A 19053-nucleotide genomic window follows, 5' to 3' on the forward strand; every position below is an offset into this window, starting at 1 on the left:
CCTAAAATGTCTAGTCAACTTACACAGGATTAGAAATGAAATTCAATTTAATCTAAAATTAAGTCTCTGAGATAAATCAAGATTTTGAATTGGGAACATTTTATTAGCAGTTTGTCTTATCAGTATCTGAAAGCAGCAGAAGTATATATTTTTTAAAAAATAAGATTTTATCAAATGAAGGTTGCCTAGCTGTACCTGATCTAAAACTATATTATAAAGCAACAGTCACCAAAACCATTTGGTATTGGCTAAGAAATAGATTAGTTGATCAGTGGAACAGGTTAGGTTCACAAAACAGAATAGTCAACTATAGCAATCTAGTGTTTGACAAACCCAAAAATCCTAACTTTTGGGATAAGAATTAATTATTTGACAAAACCTGCTGGGATAACTGGAATTTAATATGGCAGAAATTAGGCATGGACCCACACTTAATGCCGTATACCAAGATAAGCTCAAAATGGATCCATGATTTAGGCATAAAGAATGAGATTATAAATAAATTAGAGGAACATAGGATAGTTTATCTCTCAGACTTGTGGAGGAGGAAGAAATGTGTGACCAAAGATGAACTAGAGATCATTATTGATCACAAAATAGAAAATTTTGATTACATCAAATTAAAAAGCTTTTGTACAAACAAAATTAATGCAAACAAGATTAGAAGGGAAGCAACAAACTGGGAAAACATCTTCACAATAAAGGGTCTGATAAAGGCCTCATTTCCAAAATATATAGAGAATTAACTCTAATTTATAAGAAACCAAGTCATTCTCTAATTGATAAATGGTCAAAGGATATGAACAGACAATTTTCAGATGATGAAATTGAAACTATTTCCATTCATATGAAAGAGTGTTCCAAATCACTATTGATCAGAGAAATGCAAATTAAGACAACTCTGAGATACCACTACACACCTGTCAGATTGGCTAAGATGACAGGAAAAAATAATGATGAATGTTGGAGGGGATGTGGGAAAACTGGGACACTGATGCATTGTTGGTGGAGTTGTGAGCGAATCCAACCATTCTGGAGAGCAATCTGGAATTATGCCCCAAAAGTTATCAAGCTATGCATACCCTTTGATCCAGCAGTGCTACTACTGGGCTTATACCCCAAAAAGATACTAAAGAAGGGAAAGGGACCTGTATGTGCCAAAATGTTTGTGGCAGCTCTGTCTGTAGTGGCTAGAAACTGGAAAATGAATGGATGCCCATCAATTGGAGAATGGTTGAGTAAATTGTGGTATATGAATGTTATGGAATATTATTGTTCTGTAAGAAATGACCAGCAGGATGAATACAGAGAGGCTTGGAGAGACTTACATGAACTGATGCTAAGTGAAATGAGCAGAACCACAAGATCATTATATACTTCAACAACGATACTATATGAGGATGTATTCTGATGGAAGTGGATTTCTTCAACAAAGACAAGCTCTAACTTAGTTTCAATTGATCAAGGATGGACAGAAGCAGCTACACCCAAAGAAAGAACACTAGGAAATGAATGTAAGCTGCTTGCATTTTTGTTCTTCTTCCCAGGTTATTTATACCTTCTAAATCCAATTCTCCCTGAGCAGCAAGAAAACTGTTCAGTTCTGCACACATATATTGTATCCAAGATCTACTGTAATCTATTTAACATGTATAGGACTGCTTGCCATCTTTGGGGAGAGGGTGGAGAGAGGGAGGGGAAAAATCGGAAAGAGAAGTGGGTACAAGGGATAATGTAAAAAATTACCCTGGCATGAGTTCTGTCAATAAAAAGTTATAATTATTGAAAAATAAGATTTTATTCAGATCTTTTAGATTAAACTTTCTTCCTAATTAATAGTAAATTCAACAAAAAGTCTGAGATAATGAAACCTCAAAATCATTTTTCAACTCATTGATACTAGAGAGACTAAGTGAGCTGTCCAATATAACTTCTACCTTTATTTTACCCCAAGGAGAAATGAAGTTGTTTTTCTAGAGAAAAAGAAAAACAAAACTAGGAGATTTCTGGACATCACTTTCAAGTTTAAATTTCTATGAACATCATTTGAAATTAAACAATGTTCCTTCATTTTTTCAACTCAAAGTAGCTCTTTCTCACAATACGGAGTACCTGGCACATCCCAGATGCTTAATAAGTGCTTGTTCAGTGACTGATAGATTGATATCAATATACTACTTGTACCGTTTATCTCATACCTTTCATTCTTATTACATAGCTGACTTCCATTTTTTTCCACTCATCTATATTTTTAAAAATGTCTTTTATGTCACTTCTTATATCTAACTCGCTCTAATTATTTATGGGCTTTCATCTGCATGGATATTCCCTCCATATTCATGTTTTTCCACAAATTTCCTAAAAACTAACCATCACAGGTTCCAGAAGTCTTTCTCTAAGACATTTAACAGGTATGGCTACTAGGGCAGCACTCAGGTTATCCACCTGTCATCTTTTGTTGTTATCATTAAATGGTTCACACAAGAATTCATTGCTACAAATATGCTGACAATATCTTACATGTTCCATGCAGTTTTCCATTCTCTTTTAGATCTATGACAATTTTGATTCTTTTAAGATCATAATTTTCTGTGATTTGCAGATATACATATATAAAATCACCATAAAACCATTTGTAGTAAGACAGAAAGATTTCACGAAATCAAGTAGGTTGGTATTAAAATTGAAGTTTAATAAGATAAACCAATTCAATTTAATTTAATTCTAGACCAACCCAGCTCATTTTTCTTCTATGCTACATTTCTAAGATCAATATGTCCTGATTTATTAACAAACTGGTATGCTACCAATGAGCATGAATCTCTCTTCTATTTATAGAATTCTTCAGGATACTTCCAGGGACTTTTAGTGAAATCATGTACATATAATTGTATGTATCATCACCTAAAGATATACTCTGATTTCTCAATTCCAGAATATGCCACCTTAGGTTCAAAAGAGCTACACCAACAGAATTCAGGCTTTGACAGATCCTACTAAGAGATAATAGTTCCACAATGAATTATACTTCTGTTGTTTAAATATTGCCTTTTATTGGTATTGGTTAATAAGTAGAAGACTGGTCCCCAAGTGAAAATTTAAAAATTAAAAAAATGTACCCACAACTTGATCATGACTCATGAAATTTGTCTGCTAAGACAGAAAGAGGTTACAGTCTGTATCAGTGGAATAAGTACTCATATCAAAGTAATAATGGATTTTCTAGACTGAGGCAAATGATAGTTTCCATAGAGTATATTTGCGATCTTTTATCCAGTAATGGATAAGAACACTGACAAAATGGGTTAGTTTAGAGCAAGACTTCTTAATCTATCATTCATAGTTTTTTATATATTTGTATATTTCAATATAATCAGTTCCTTTTATGATCCTATATATGTTACTTATTGAATTATTCTAAGAAGGGGATTCATAGACTTCATCATACTATCAAAAGGGTACATGACACACAAAAATGTTAAGAACTGCTAATCCAAAGAATAAGGTCCAAGATACTGAGGAGGTTGAGAGCTATATCCCTGGAAGACTAGCTGAAAGAACTGAGCTAATGCCTAGAGGGGAAAAACAGATTTGTATATAATAATGATACATAAAGATAGGGGAATATGATATATAAGGATGTTTAAGAGAAATATGATTGCAAACATTTGAGATATTGTAATGTTGAAAATGAACAAGCATTTCCCCCTTTCCTTGTTCCCCTTCCCTCAATTGTAAAACCATTTGTAACTGGATAGAAGTCGTAGAGATATATTCCTAGTCAGTATGAACTAACAATTAGTGCCATCCAAAAGGAGTGAAGACTGTCTAAGGAGATGGTTTTCTATCGCAGTGGAGGTTGTATGAATACTTGTTAGATATGTTGCACAGCATTTATGCTTCAGATAGTGACTGACCTAGATCAGAGGTCTCAAATGCACTGTACAATACTCCCTAATATAACCCTAAGCAGATTAAACTATAACCAGGCAATACTTAACAAAATAAACGAAAATATAATAAAACATAGATAACAATTCATTTAAAAATTAAATTCATATACAACCCAGAGGATCCCTTATATATGAATTTGTATGCCCATTTCTCCTTGAATTTGAGACCACTAACTTAGGCTCCGTCTAAGTCATCTTTTATTTCTGAAATGTTCTATCTTAATTATTATTATTTTTTCTTCCAAACACAGGTTTGGAGAAACCTGTCCAAACAAAGACTATTAGCACAGCAAAAAATGCAGTGCAGCTAAATTGTGGGAGTGAGAATACTGTACTGTCACTTCCTAGTTCTGGGCAATGTGCATCAGATCTTCCCCCTCCCCCCCCCCCCAAGCTAGGCAACTGGCATACAAGAGTCAGGAGAAGGAAGACTTTGCTTGATTAGTCAATCAAGAGACCAGATATCATTGCCTTGCCCATGAAGTACATGATGTCCCTTAGAGGATGCTAAGCTACAGACAGGCTCTCATGGGAAAAGAAAGTGCTCTGTTTGGCCCCAGATGCAGAAATAGGACTAATGAGGGAAAAATTACAGAGAGCCATATATTGAACTACTGGAAAAAATGTTTGAATTAGCAATTAGAGTTGTCCAAAAATCTATTGGACTGCCTCTGTGGGGTTAATGGCAAACTTCGCAGTAGAAGTCTTCATACTCATTAGGGATGATATAGATAGGCTTTATGATTTAACTAAAATAGTAGCTGGATTAAATCTTTGAGTTTCCTTCTCATTTTAACAAATTTTTCGAGGAAAAAATTATTTTCTCTAAATCTTTTTTCCCATCTCCATCTTTGATCTAGCCAGAATATAACTCATTGACCACTGAAATTACTAGGTCAAACATACAAGATGGATGACCTTTTTCCATCTATGTACATTAATCAGAATGAGTAATGGACTTTCATAATATGGTACTTATCAATTCAAATATTAAATGTTCTAAGCTATGCATATTTCATTCTAAGTCAAATACACAAACTCCAGTCTTCTTTGTTTTCTAGTTAAAAAAGGACAACAAGGTTATCATTATCAGGATTGATATTAATAAAACAATTAAAATACTGAATGGAAATAGCATGAAAAACTATTCAGAGTATTTTTAGAATATTAGTAATGCAAAATCAATTACTTTATTAATATATAAAAACACAATAAGAAAATGAGAAATTTGAACTGTGCATATATGTTCCATTTTGTATAATTTTTAATTTATCAATTCATTTAAGTTGTAGGAAATCATATTTGTTTCACATATTGGATTAAATTTAAACCATCAAACTCATTTTCTCTCTCATTTTGAAACAAAAATGGGCCTTGATTTTTCTGCAAAAGGATTATATTTTGTTAACTCCAAGAGGACAGAAATTGGTTCTTACATTTCTTCTGTTTCTTGCAGTGTGCAAGGATTACTTAAATGAAAAAGATTCCTTCAAATCCGCCATATGACAGTGAAATGTCTATTCCAAAAAAAGTGCAAAAACAACAAAACTGTGCTAGAATAAAAATTTTCTACAGAATAAAATACCATATGTTTCTGTGTTCCCAAAGATTTCCTTTTTATGAGTTGTTTATGCTTCTTTTGTTCATGTTTGAATATCTAGCATTATTTTGCATATATTAATCTACCACAAATATTCCCATCATATAAAATATTTTACAATTGAAATGACTAAAGTTAATTATTTTTGAGGAGTTGGAACTTCCTGGCATTTTGGTATCTTGACAGATTCCATTACTAATATCACTAGAAGAGAGATATGAATGGCCCTTTGGAATTGATGAGGGATAAAGTCTTATCTATTTCTCCCAGTTCTCCATTCAGAATCTTTATTGAGCAATAGAAACAAGAACATCTTTTCCAATGTTTGTTTAGGCAGAAATCTATGCTTTGAGAATGAAGTAAATTGCTGAAATAAATACACTGCTCTAGTTCTTCAGTGAACCCAAATTTGTGTGTGGATAGAGGGTCAAAACTACAATTAAGAGCATAACATAGAAAAGAAGAATTAAGTCTTGTAAATGATTTGTGCTGTGAAAATAAAAGTCATTTTAATATTGTTTTGCCTCATTAAATAGCCTTTAAAAACTAAAGCAGCAAAGGAGTCGTCGAATTACAATAGACTATTACATGATCATTCATGGACAATGAAGTCATGTCATTATCTGAACTTGCTAAAATTAACTGACACTAAGCTGGATTAAATAGATAGTGTATTTGTTTAGTCTTGCTGATATACTAAGTTCACATTATAAGATTTAGAGGTAATCAGTTCTAAATTAATCCCCAACATTTCCAGCTATCCATTTTATCCATTAGAATAAGGTAATCTCAGGATACCTTGGAAAACTCTTTGGAGAGGTTAGCCCCCTGCTCAGCTCTGAAAGAAGATAAGGATTCCAAAAGGTAGAAATGGAGATAATGATTCCTGGTATAGAGAATGACATATAAGAAGGTGGGGGAGATAATATGTTGAGTTTGGGGACTACTTAGTTTTATCAAATGTGCATTGCAAGAAGGGAAATATGAATAAATTGTAGAACTAGTAATGTAAGAATGTAGAACAAGTATTATTACCCATTTTAAGAACAATGTATACTTAGTTGTCATATAACTTAGTCACACTGTGTGCTAGGATGTACTGTATACTTATCTTTCAAGGACCTGTCTAAGAAAATTTGATCAGAGGCTTATCAACCAGGTAGTTATGAGGTGTTAAATTTGTCAGTTACAGGAACATCTCAAGAACCTTCAATCATATCACAAATGCTCTCTATCTCCTGGATCTGCACTGATAAAATCGCAGATTGTTGAAGTATACATCATAGTCAGGTGTAGCATATATGATAGAATACTATGTATTTCACTTGATCTCAGATTTGAAAGAGCATGTCTGAGAATCCGCAGCATCCAGTTCTAGATCAATTACAATGATCAAGCAAAAGAATGGGATGAAAGTCCACTTTAACTTCTCTCTGTATTCATAAAGCAAAGATAACATAATTGGCCTACTCAAATGCCTTATGTAGGGAATAATAATTGCATTTTACCTCCTTTGACAGCAGTAGGGGAAATAATTACAGAAAGGAGGGTGGCATATAGAGTGATTAGATACTGTGTAATTTCAATTATGCAGATATGTTTATTGAAATATTTTTTAAAAATTATGAATAAAAGTAATATTCCTATTTTTTTATCCCAATAATGCCATGCAGGCATGTATCTTGTGTGACCTTGTACAAAGTCTCTTAACATCAATGGGCCTCTATTTCTTAATAGCAAAAGGACGAGGTTGGACTAGAAGGCCTCCAAGTTCTGTTCCAGGTCAAGACTTATGACCTTAGTAGATCCTTGGATCTTAGTGAGGCTTTGCAGCTTGATCTCAGTTTTGTAGGTGACATGAACTAAATAACTTTTATTAATTCTATCTTCTGGATAGAAAAATTCAGAAATAAAATTTAAGTGATTGTCCACCTTTGTTTTCTACTGAGAAAATCAGTGTCAAAGAAAGTACTAATATCAAAATTCCTTATTCTCTCTCCCCTACTGCTCCTCTCTTACTTGCTTTCAATTATTGTGATACATATCAAACAACAACATATATGTGAGATTGTACAAAAATTTTATACATTTTATTTGAAAAACAAAACAGAACAAAAAAAACTAGATTGAAATTTCATATTGGAGCCAACATATTCCTGTAAGTATGAAGATGGTGATCTCTTTATATGCAGTGCACTTTTGCACATGGCTATGTTGGGTCTACTGAGTACCATTCCCAAATGGTTGCAATTACCTTAGTAAAGAAGGGTGAAAATACTATGAAGTTCTCTTATAGCAAACAAACAAAAGTGAGAAAAATTACTGTGATCTAGTAAGATGAAAATATGTAATTCTGAAATGTTATTTCATGGCAATTCTAAAGGGAAAAGACCTAGAAGGTACTTAAAATAAGAAACCTATGTTTATATGGACAATTGAAGAAAATAAGCCTGGCCTATCATCTCACCCAAGGGAACATTTATGTTATCAGGACAAAGTAAGAGAATTTGGCTAATGGAAAATTGTCAATCTTATCTATTCCCAGCTCTTCAAGTGAAAACAATTGTAGGGAATCATTGAGCATCTTTCTTCTTTTGATTTATACAACCTGACAAACAACTTTTCATTACATGTAATAGAGGAAACTTTAGATTACATATCTAAATTGGGTACTTTAATTCTCTTTTTGTTATCAATTAGATATTTCTATTAGACCTTTGTAATATACTTTTTGTAATTTAAAAAGTCCTGGGGGCTGGTGGATGAAATAGAAGGAAAAATGAATATACTTTGAGTGAATTTAGGTGACAGTGGAAGAGCATTTGCTCCAAGTTACAATGTATAATGATATACAGTATGTGTTAATCCTTTGTAGCTATCATCATAAGAAAGACAATTTATGAATATTGTCCTTTGATTTTGAGGCAACATATCATTTGTAGAGTCTGCAGTCTTAAACCTACTTATTGTAATAATAAAATGAAATATGATCTAAAGAAGAATTATAAGTATACTTACCACATGGAGAATTTTATTCTCTGTTTCATATACTGTGCAGTCCTGGGGGGAAAGAAACAAACATTTGAGTTAAAAATTCTACATCACTTAAAAGTTTTGTGATCCCTTGTAGTATTTCAATTGGAGAGAATCTTAAAAACTGCACCTCAAAAAGTGTGGGGAAAGTTTTGGTGCAATCATTTAATCTACAAAAATTATTGCTTTCAAAATTTTGCCAGTGACAAGTATATTTTGTGACCAAAGCCCACATAGAATATTGCATATAGTTCTGGTATCACACTTTTGGAAGGGCATGGATAAATTGAGGAACATTTAGAGAAAGACAATTAGGTCAATGAAGAACTTCACAATCAAATTGTATAGGGATGAGATGAAGGAAATAATGGGGAGGGAAGGGATGATGTTATATCTGAGTAGACTAAACTCAGACTGGGATGTGATAGCTATCCTCAATTATTTGCAGCTGTCATGTAAATGAGGGATTATATTTACTTTGCTCAGTCCAATGAAGAAAAAGTTTCTTAAAATTAGGGCAGTGCAAAAATGAAGCAGTATGATATGGGAGATAAGAGGCTGCTCTCTCTAGAGGTCTTCAAGTAGAATTTACAAAATCACTTGAAGGATATATTGTAACAAAGATTATTGCTCAATTGATTATTCAAGTCCATCCCAAAATAGGGACTTTTCATACAGTGACAAAACATATACAGTGCTTAGCATAATGCCTGGAGCATAATAAGTACTGGATAAATGTTTATTGAATTGAACTGAATACATATAGTAAGAGCCCTTTTCAGGGATGGCTGTAAGTAATCTAAACTCAATTGAAGGGCTATGAAATTATAATTAATTTAAATGTTGCTGAGCTGTCTGCCACTAAGTTGACACAATAATAGTTTGTGAATTAAAGGAGGGAAATAGCCAAGTACTTTGAGTCCTTCAAGTTTTAATTCAGAGACTATTTACCTTATTTTACACCAGTTTTCTACCCATGTGATGTTATCTTATATTATGTTATCTCATATTAAATGCACTAAATCAGGTGGTGAGAGGAGATGGATATGAAGGAAAATTCATCTAAAGTTAAAAAGTAAGGAACCATAGTTTCATGGTAACTTTTCAAAATATAGGGGGAATAATAGAAGCCTGACTTTAATCTATGACGTGTTTCAATTAAAAGTGGGATTGCAAAATTAAAATAACTCATGCTTAGGAATTACATTTTCTGGTATTCTTGAAATATCCTTTTTAAGGACTGGACCTGTGGTATCATTGACACTGACAGTTCTCAGAAAAGGAAATTTTCTTTACTAAAGTAGGTTGGTACTTTCTTTACAACTTAGAATCTTAGGAAATTAACTTGCCCTGGGTCAAACAGCCAGTACTGGTCACAGATAGGGCTCATATTCAGATCTTCCTATCTTTAAAGCCAGTTCTCCATCCATAGTACATATTAATTATTTATTGCTAATAGTATATTAAAATATTTCTAACAAATGAGATTTTGCATTCTTAAGTATAATTTTATTTTTAGATGCCAATTTTTTTGTAGAAATACAATTTCTATGAAGAAATTTGATAGGAAAATAGGAATATTATAAAGAAATTTGGCTTAAACAAAGTTTTTTACATATATAATAATTTTATATAAAGAGAGGTACCCTTTTATTATCCAGAGATGTCTTTTTTTTTTTTTAAACACAACACAATTCAAACAGAGATTCTTTTGAATTTATAACTAGGGATATCCTGGAATTATTCCTGAAAAAACTATATGTCTTCAATAACTCGGGTAGGCTTTTACATTTCATAGAAAATTCATTTAATTATTCTCATATAATCTTTAGTAATGGTTCCTTGCATAGTAGGAACAGTCTTAGAGTCAGGAAGTTCTGGGTTCAAATTCTAATTTAATGACACACACTGAATGTGTGACCTTAGGCAAATCTTTAACCTCTCCATGTCTCAGAAAATCTTCAAAGATTATGTTGCAGGAAGATGCTAACTTCCATTAGCACTGAAAGAAGTTTCCTATACCGATGCAATTATGGGACCATCTTGATCTCATATTTGAAAAAATCCAGCTCCCTTCCTTTATAAAAACAATCCGACCTTGTAACAATGAAAAATTTAAGCAAAAACATTCTACCAAGGTACTTCATCTGACAATGGAGTTCATATACCTCTGCCCCAAAGGAAGACAGCATATTTGATTATGCGATCTTTGGAACCATTTTAGTATTTCAATTACAGTTCTGCTTTCTCTAAGTAACTTTCTTTTATACTTATATGTTTATTGTTGGCAACTCTTTTCCATTTGGCAATAAAACAATTCTTCCAAAATTTCAACGAGCTTTACTTTAATACTCTGAATGTTACTCCTTGAAACTTTTGTTGCAAGTTTTTAATTATGTACTCCTTTCTCCATGAGTAATATTATTTTAGTAATCTTTGTCTTTTCTTTACTCATCCATCCACTACACAATTGTCAAAATATCAATCTTGACCATTCTTTTCTTGTCCTAACACATATACACAGCACACACATATACACATGTATGTGTGTGCATGCACATGCACATGTGCACAAACATATGGTTAACTTCAATAGTTTACTCTAGCATTTTGTTCAGAATCTTCATCTTAGCTTTTAAAGTACTTTAAAATTTAGCTGCAACCAATCTGGGTAGTTTTACCCCATATTATTTCATGTTACCTTTATATATCTTCAATTCCAGCAAAACTGGACAATGAGCTGTTCTCTATAACAAGTCATTCTCCATGCTTATGCACAAGTTGTCCCTTCTGTCAGCAGCTATCTTTCTCTTTTATTTCATAGAATCCTAAATTAAATAGTTATCAAGCTACTTTTGCTTGTATATTATTATATGGTATTTATAATAGTATATTATTTCTTGCCATAAAGAATCATAGCATCCTAATTAGTTAAATTGGCAGCATGAGAACCATGAGAATCAAGAGACTCATTTGTGTACAATTTCCCTTCAGAAAGAGCAACCATTATTTTTGAGTTCTTCCTGAATTCAAGCCCAGACCTGTATTAAGATTAATGAACAATTTTAATGACACATGTGTAACAGACATTTGTTTATCTTGTCAATATTATACTTACCATACTATGTATGCTGAGTGAGTAAAAAGTATATCAACATTACTTATAAATGTTCCTTTATCTGCAATTCCAAATTCTAAAACACAACTAGAGAAGTTCATGGCACAAGAGAGAACTTGGGTGTTTCCTACAGAGGACCTTTCTCATCTTCACAGCTCCATAACATTTTCTTCATATTAAAACTGATTTGTTTATTTTCTTATATATGTTCATGGATATCAGGGTAGGTAGATATGGTGTGACATGCTAAATATTGGATGGATTTTTTCATGAGATCCTACATGTATTTGAATATTTGAGTACTCTAAGTACATATGGTATACCCATCATCCACTCAGCAGAATGCAAGCTACTTGAAGGAAAAGACAATTTAATTTTTTTGGTCTTTGTGCCCCTAGCTATCTACTATTAAGCTTTATACTGCATAAGTATTGAATTACTGCATTGGATTAAATATTTCTATATAGTTTTACTATCTGTGGATGAATTACATGTCCATTTCTCTTTATTTGAAGAAAATCATCATTCTTAATAAAATAGTTAGCAGTAGGAATTATTTTCCATTACTTTATCTTAAAGACGAAACTTTTCCTACTCATTTCCTCCATCATTTTCCATGAAATTCTTTTCCAAATTATGCAATACACTTCCCAGTCACTAAATAAGAAAGCAGATTATATAGATTTTTTTTTCCTCTTAAGAACTTTTTCCTTTTCAGCAAAGTAAGTATGCAAAGAAACTGCCACCCACTGCTTAGCTACTCCCACACAAGATCATAATCAGTTATCCTCTCTGTGAAACAATGACATTATTACTTTGCTCACCAGAATAGAGAAAAAATTTTCTTCCCACACGTTAACACTCTGTATTCCTTATTTTTTAATGCATAGTTTTTATATAAGCTTGGTATACCTGAGTTATATATCATTAAATGTAAATAAAATTTCTTATTAATATGCATATGCAGTCATAACTTCAGCAAATAGGATAATAATATGGCATAAAAAGCAAGTTATGCCTTTTGTATTGTGAAGGAAGGTGTTTATCTCTAAGATGTTAGGTACTACTATGTTTCATGTAACTAATTACAATTTCAACTTCAGAATATTTAAATTCTTAACTTAGTCTTAACTTAAGTTCTTAACTTAATTCCTTTAAAATAAAATAAACAGAATAAAATAATTTTGCCAAGGATGTATACATTAAGATGATCATTACAAAGTTTAAAAGGATTAAATCCTAGAAATTTTACAGAGTTTTGATAAATTAGAGATAATCTTTACAGTGGGTCCACAATGCTTACTATTATAAGCTTCCTATTATAAAGTCCTCACTTGTATTAAACCCCATGGTTTTTAAGTGTTATGGCAATATTACAATTCTGAGTTCTTAGTGTCCAACTTTGTGTTTATTTGTTAACAAGAGAGAAAATAGAATGTTCCAGTGCAGATAGAAAGCCCCACTTAATATTTCCCCACCCATTAAATTATGTTTAGCAGATAATTGAAAAGAAGAGTGAACCAGGTTTCATTTTGGTTTTGAGGGCAAAATGGTTTATTCATAACTTCACATAACTTCTCTAGAATTGTATTTTTATTATTAGATAAAACTATATCTTACACATATAATATACACATATACACAACATACATATATATATATATACACACATGTAATTCTATATTTTCTCATAGGAAAGGGGGAAAACTTTACTATTTTGGGCAAAAGAATGGGAAAAAATTAATCCTATAATCATCCATTGGTAGTTTCACTACCTCCCATCTCTGATTTTTACAGCCACACACCGTATCATTCTGTTTGATGACATTTGACAAAAAGACTACACCAAATCATGTCCTGTTACAATACATACCTTAATGGTCTAGAGGAAAATGTTGCACTCATTATACTAGGTACAAAGAAAAGGAATCATTCAACAAAATTCCAGATGTTGATTATTCCCAGTTTAGCAGCCAGAAGCTTTCCTGTGAGTCACCAGTGAAGAATATATTCTAGCCTATTATTACACCCACATCATAGAGACAAACCAAACTTCGCCAAATGCCAATATCAGAAAAATGGCCAAGAGAGAAAGCTCAATAGTACATTGCATAGGTGCTCAGGGAAGAAAATATTCTGATAAAGCCTTTTAAGGCCTTGAAATAAATTTGTATGTATCAAATGTGACTGTTTGTCCCGAAGAACATAGAATTAATGATCAAAGTAAATAAACATGATACTCCACTTAGTAACACTGAGGCTTGACTGTTCAGTTCTCACTTTGGTATTATCCTGAGGCCTTTGGGGAAAACTAATCAGATGCATTTTTACTTAATGTATTTTAAATTTGCTTCACAGGCATGTGGTACAACTGTTACCCCTTTGACAGTGTCAAGGACCCACAAACCTTAGGTATTCTTTCTTCCTTTTGGTACCTGCTATGTCAAGAGAACATTTTTGTAGAAATAAAAAATATAGGCAATTTATGTAGGACTTAATAAGATTATATTTGTTAAATGGGACTACATAAATAGGAAAAGGGAAAGAAAAGACCTTGCTGGGAAGTATTTCTGAAGCTAATAGTTAATTAACCCTTATTTTACAGATGAAACAACTATCTTAGAAAGGCAAAGTAATTTACCAAATTAGTCAATGAATTACGATAAGGACCATGCTTCCTCAAAGGTTGGGTCTATTAAGCTCTCTCCCACTTTTTACCACCAGTACCCCCAAATGGAACCTTGTGGAGAGCAGATATTTAATAAATATTTGATGAATTAAGCTGAAAGTAATCTACACTAGCTTACAATACATCTTCATATAATTAAAAAAAAAGCAATAAGGGGACTATCAGCTGCTGCTGAATGAATGTTGATTAATTGATCACTTAGTGCAGAGCTCTGAGTGAGGCTATAGTGGGGCCATGACTTTCTCATTCAGTACAAAGCTCCACTTAAATATAGTGCATTAAGTATAATCAACAGTAATCTGTGTTAATTAGCTTAATGACTCTCAAACCTTTTGGTTTGAGGACCCTTTACATTCATAAAAATTATTGAGGACCACTATATGTTTTGTTAATGGGGTTTTATCTATTGATAATTGCTACATTCAAAGTTAAAACTTAGTATTCTTATGAAAATAGTTTTGACTTCATGGATCCTCTGAAATGGTCTTGACAACTCCTAGTGGTTTCTACTTTGAGAACTGTTGAATTATTATTAGAATACTTAGTTGAATTATTACTTTTGAAAGTGGAAATACATTCTTACTATAATAGCATTTCTTAATTTCCTTTTATATTAGCATCCTTTATTCTATGGTATATGGAAACTCAGTGTACTCTTATTTCTTATAGGGAACTCTTCTATTGATTCTATTGATTAACATTTAATTTTTCTGAACTTGTTTATCCAACTATGGAGAAGGCACAATCACACAATGGTCATCTATCAACTAACTTATCTCTCAATAGTTATTAAGTACCTACAGTGTTCCAAGCCCATGCTAGGTACTTGATACAAAGAATGAAATAATCTGCATTCATGAGTTTACATTCTAATGCATGAATTCTTAACCAAGAAGTCCATAAATTCCCAAGAAGTCAAGGATAGATTTCAGGGAATTCATGAAATTAGATGTAAAAGGGGAATAGAAAAGACTAGTTATTTATATAGCACCTATTATGTGCTAGACACTGTGCTAAGTGCTTTTCAAAAATATCTCATGTGATCATCACAATAACTCTAGAAGGTAGTTGATATTATTTCCCTATTATATAGTTGAAGAAAATGAATTTAACAGAGGTTAAGGGACTTGTCCAAACTCATACTATTAACAAATGTCTGAGGCCAAAATAAATTTGTCTTCCCATCTCCAAATCCAAAGCTCTCTGTATAATACCACTAGGTACCATGGGGAAAATATATCTTTATTTCAGTATGATTGCTTTGCAAAGTAATCTTTTATATTTTATACATATTACGTAGTGTAGTAAGCACATAATAAATGCTTATTATGCATTTAAAAGCATTTTTTCCCTGAAAAGTTGTCTATAGACTTCACCTGACATGGATCCCAGAGGATGCAATGGCCCAAAAAGGTTAAAAATTCTAGTTCTTAAGGAAAATTTCAATTTAGTTTAGCTATCCTACCACCTCTGTTAATGGGATCTTCTCTACAGGGTTATATTTGATGTTTGGGGAACTGGAATGATTTACTTTTATTCAAACTAATAATTTGCTGAACATATCATATATGCAGAATGTTTTAGATGCAAAATGTTAGTTCCTAAGCTGTTTGCACTAATGTACCTTTTCACAAGCAAAACTGCAAAATTGAAATCTTTAAAAAATTAATGTGAAAATATACAGCTCTATGAAATTATTAATGATATATTTTAGATGTTTGTTTCAGTCAATTTCAAAGTTTTCTCCTCTTTCCTTTTTCTTGTGAATTTTAAGGCTCTAAGTTTTCATAGGAAATGAAACTTGCACTATCACTAATGTCAATATTATTAGTAATGTCAGTAACAGATAAAGAGGATAAAAATTAGATTTCAGGGACTCAAAGGCAAGGCAGTAAACATCTGGTGATTTCACACCTATGAAGCATTAATTAACCATGTTATCTATTTAAAAGTGTACTGGTATTAATACGACTGGACAATGCCTCTATGAAGGAGCAGAGTTAATTATCACATAAGTTCAAGGAAGAATAAAAAGGAACTTTCAGTGCAAACAAAACAAGAGACTGATTTGTCCTTTGCTAAAAAGAAGATATTGGAGGCTGGTCTGTTACTCCATGGTACTCTTTCACCAAACTGATTCACATGTTTGTTCATAGTGAAGTAAAAATAATAAATAACACTTATAGAGTACTTTAAAGTTTGCAAAACTTGTTATAGGCTTAGAACCTCATAGCACTCCATTCGAAGTAAGCCTACAGTTTACATTAGTTTTGTATTACAAATAAGAAAATGGAGGTTTATTGAGATGTAGGGACATGTCCATGGTCACATATGGTGAGAGTCAGGATTTGAATAGATATTATCTTGTCTTCCTCCAGTATTTTTTTCCACTTGACCACAAAGAGTTTTTGTTTTAGGAGGGAAGAAAAGCAAAGGGAACAAAAGTGGTCAGCTTTAGTTGATTGACTGTTCTGTGTCTGATTCTGTATTGACTGGAACTTCTTCCCTTTTCTGATGAGTGTGGTTGATCTAGAAAACATGGTCTCTGAGAGCCTGAAAAATGAATATCCTGTCCATTGTGTAGGTTTTTGAGATTAACTTACTCACCTAGATTAACCAACTCATGCTGCACAGGTCATGAGGAGGTATTAAGAGAAGAGAAATATGTTGGAATTTTGCTGTTTAAATCTGCTCACTATCCAGGTAGGGCAGAGTAGATATCAGGGAATCTGTGAACTTGGGAAAAGAAACAGATTTTTATTTCCCACTAACATCCAACTAAAATTTAGCATTTCCTTCCTTCCTTGGCATTATGAATTTAAAAAATATTATTCTGAGAGAACTTCACCAGACTCTCAAAGAGGTTCATGAAACAAAAAAGTTAAGTCTCAGGATAGAATATACATGGAACCCATTACCCCATTATATTGTAGTAATCTTTAACTATAAAGTATATCACCATTAGTGAGCCAAATGAAAATTCCAACTGTAGAACTCTCTTATTATTCCCAAATAAACTGGCAGATATATTCTTATGCAGAATGGTTGTTTTATTGTGTTAATACTTTCCCAAATGTGAGGTATTTAATTACTCTGCAGTGATACTTTGCAGAAATAGGAATTTGAATTTTTAAATTATGTCAGTACAAGAAGACTGGAAACTCTTTGCCCAATGTCTTCTTTTGAAATTCAATAGTTTTCTCATTCACAAAATATCAACAAGTAGATGAGCAAATAAAGCCTAGAGAGATATTGAATATCTTAAATACTTTGTATTAATATTTTAGTTTTCAATTACACAGGAAACAAGGATTGTATTTATTTTCATTCCTGATAGAGAAAATAAAAACTTCTGGGGTTAAAATTTGTGAAATAGAAAATGCCTTATTTCAGACACTAACATTTACATAATTTTAGATTTTATTTTTATTCTGAACTTCACAAACACCAAACAAAATGATAATTTTCATATACACACAATAAAACACAACAATAGAACACAATAACACACAATAGCAAGAGGATTATACATGACATATTGAGTCACTATTAAGTGCAACTTATTTTTTTAAAATATTAAATATATTCAACATGTAACTTTCAAAGCTGTCCTACTTATCAGTGATTCTTTCTGACCTTTTTTGTGTTATCTTCTGTGTGTTTAAAAATTATTTCAGTGATTCTATTTCTTTTTTTTTTTTTTTTTGGATAGACTATGCCCATCCACCCTCCCAATTAAAATAAAACTTTTATGACATACATTAGTATATATTCAAGAAAGACAAATTCCCACATTGACCATGTATAAATCTTGATTCCATCCCCTCTCTGTCAGGAGGTGGGTAGCATGCTTCATCATCAGTCCTTTGGAATCATAGCTGATCATTGCACTGACCACAGTTCTTAAATCTTTCAAAGTAGTTTTTCTTTACAGTGTTGTTGTTACTGAATATATTGTTCTTCAGGTTCTGCTCACTTCACTCTGCATCAGTTCATACAAGTATTTTCAGGTTTCTCTGATATGCTCCCCTCTGCCATTTCTTATGTTGCAATAATATTCCGTTACATTCATATATCATAATTTGTTCAGCCATTTCCAACTGATGGTCATCCCCTTAGTTTCGAGAGAGTCGCTATAATGAAAAAGAGCTACTATAAATATTTTGCAAATATGGTTTCTTTTCCTCTTTGTTTGATCCCTTTTATGTAGAGTTCCTTTAGTGGTATCTCTGGGTCAAAAGTTATGCACAGTTTATAACTTTTGGGGTGGTGTTACAAATTGCTTTCTGAAATGATTGGAGCAACACATTGCTCCACAAATGCATTAAAATGAATTTTTTTCTCCAAAGAACTTTCAACAGCTTTCATATCTATTTTTGATCATATTTGCTGAACTGAAAGGGTTAATGTGGAATGGCAGAGATGCTTGAATTTGCATTTCTCTGATTATTGGTGATTTGGAGCATTTTTGTCATTTACTTGCTGATAGAATGAATGAATTCCTTCCATATAGGACAGTTCATCCATATCCTTTGACCCTTTATCTATTGAAAAATAAGTCCTTTTCTTATAGATTTGTAGCTATTTGTTATATATCTTAGCTATGAAATTTTAATCAGAGAAACTTGTGGAAAGAATATTTTTCTCAGATAATGGCTTT

At 32.3% G+C, this 19053-nt stretch overlaps 1 protein-coding gene across 11 annotated transcripts in view; it reads right to left on the reverse strand.

Moving 5' to 3' along the window:
• Positions 1 to 19053, reverse strand: part of CNKSR2 (connector enhancer of kinase suppressor of Ras 2) — a 315200-nt gene that overhangs the window by 177449 nt on the left and 118698 nt on the right. For 10 of the 11 annotated variants that reach the window (XM_031959496.1, XM_031959493.1, XM_031959498.1 and 7 more), the window contains exon 5: positions 8572 to 8613. In XM_031959496.1, coding sequence (XP_031815356.1) covers positions 8572 to 8613 — 42 coding nt within the window. Of the gene's footprint in view, positions 1 to 8571; positions 8614 to 17000; positions 17719 to 19053 lie in introns of those variants that run through there. The other variant, XM_031959503.1, reaches the window with a different exon arrangement.

The sequence above is a fragment of the Sarcophilus harrisii genome, chromosome 3 (genome assembly GCF_902635505.1).
Source record: "Sarcophilus harrisii chromosome 3, mSarHar1.11, whole genome shotgun sequence".
NCBI classification, from domain to species: domain Eukaryota; kingdom Metazoa; phylum Chordata; class Mammalia; order Dasyuromorphia; family Dasyuridae; genus Sarcophilus; species Sarcophilus harrisii.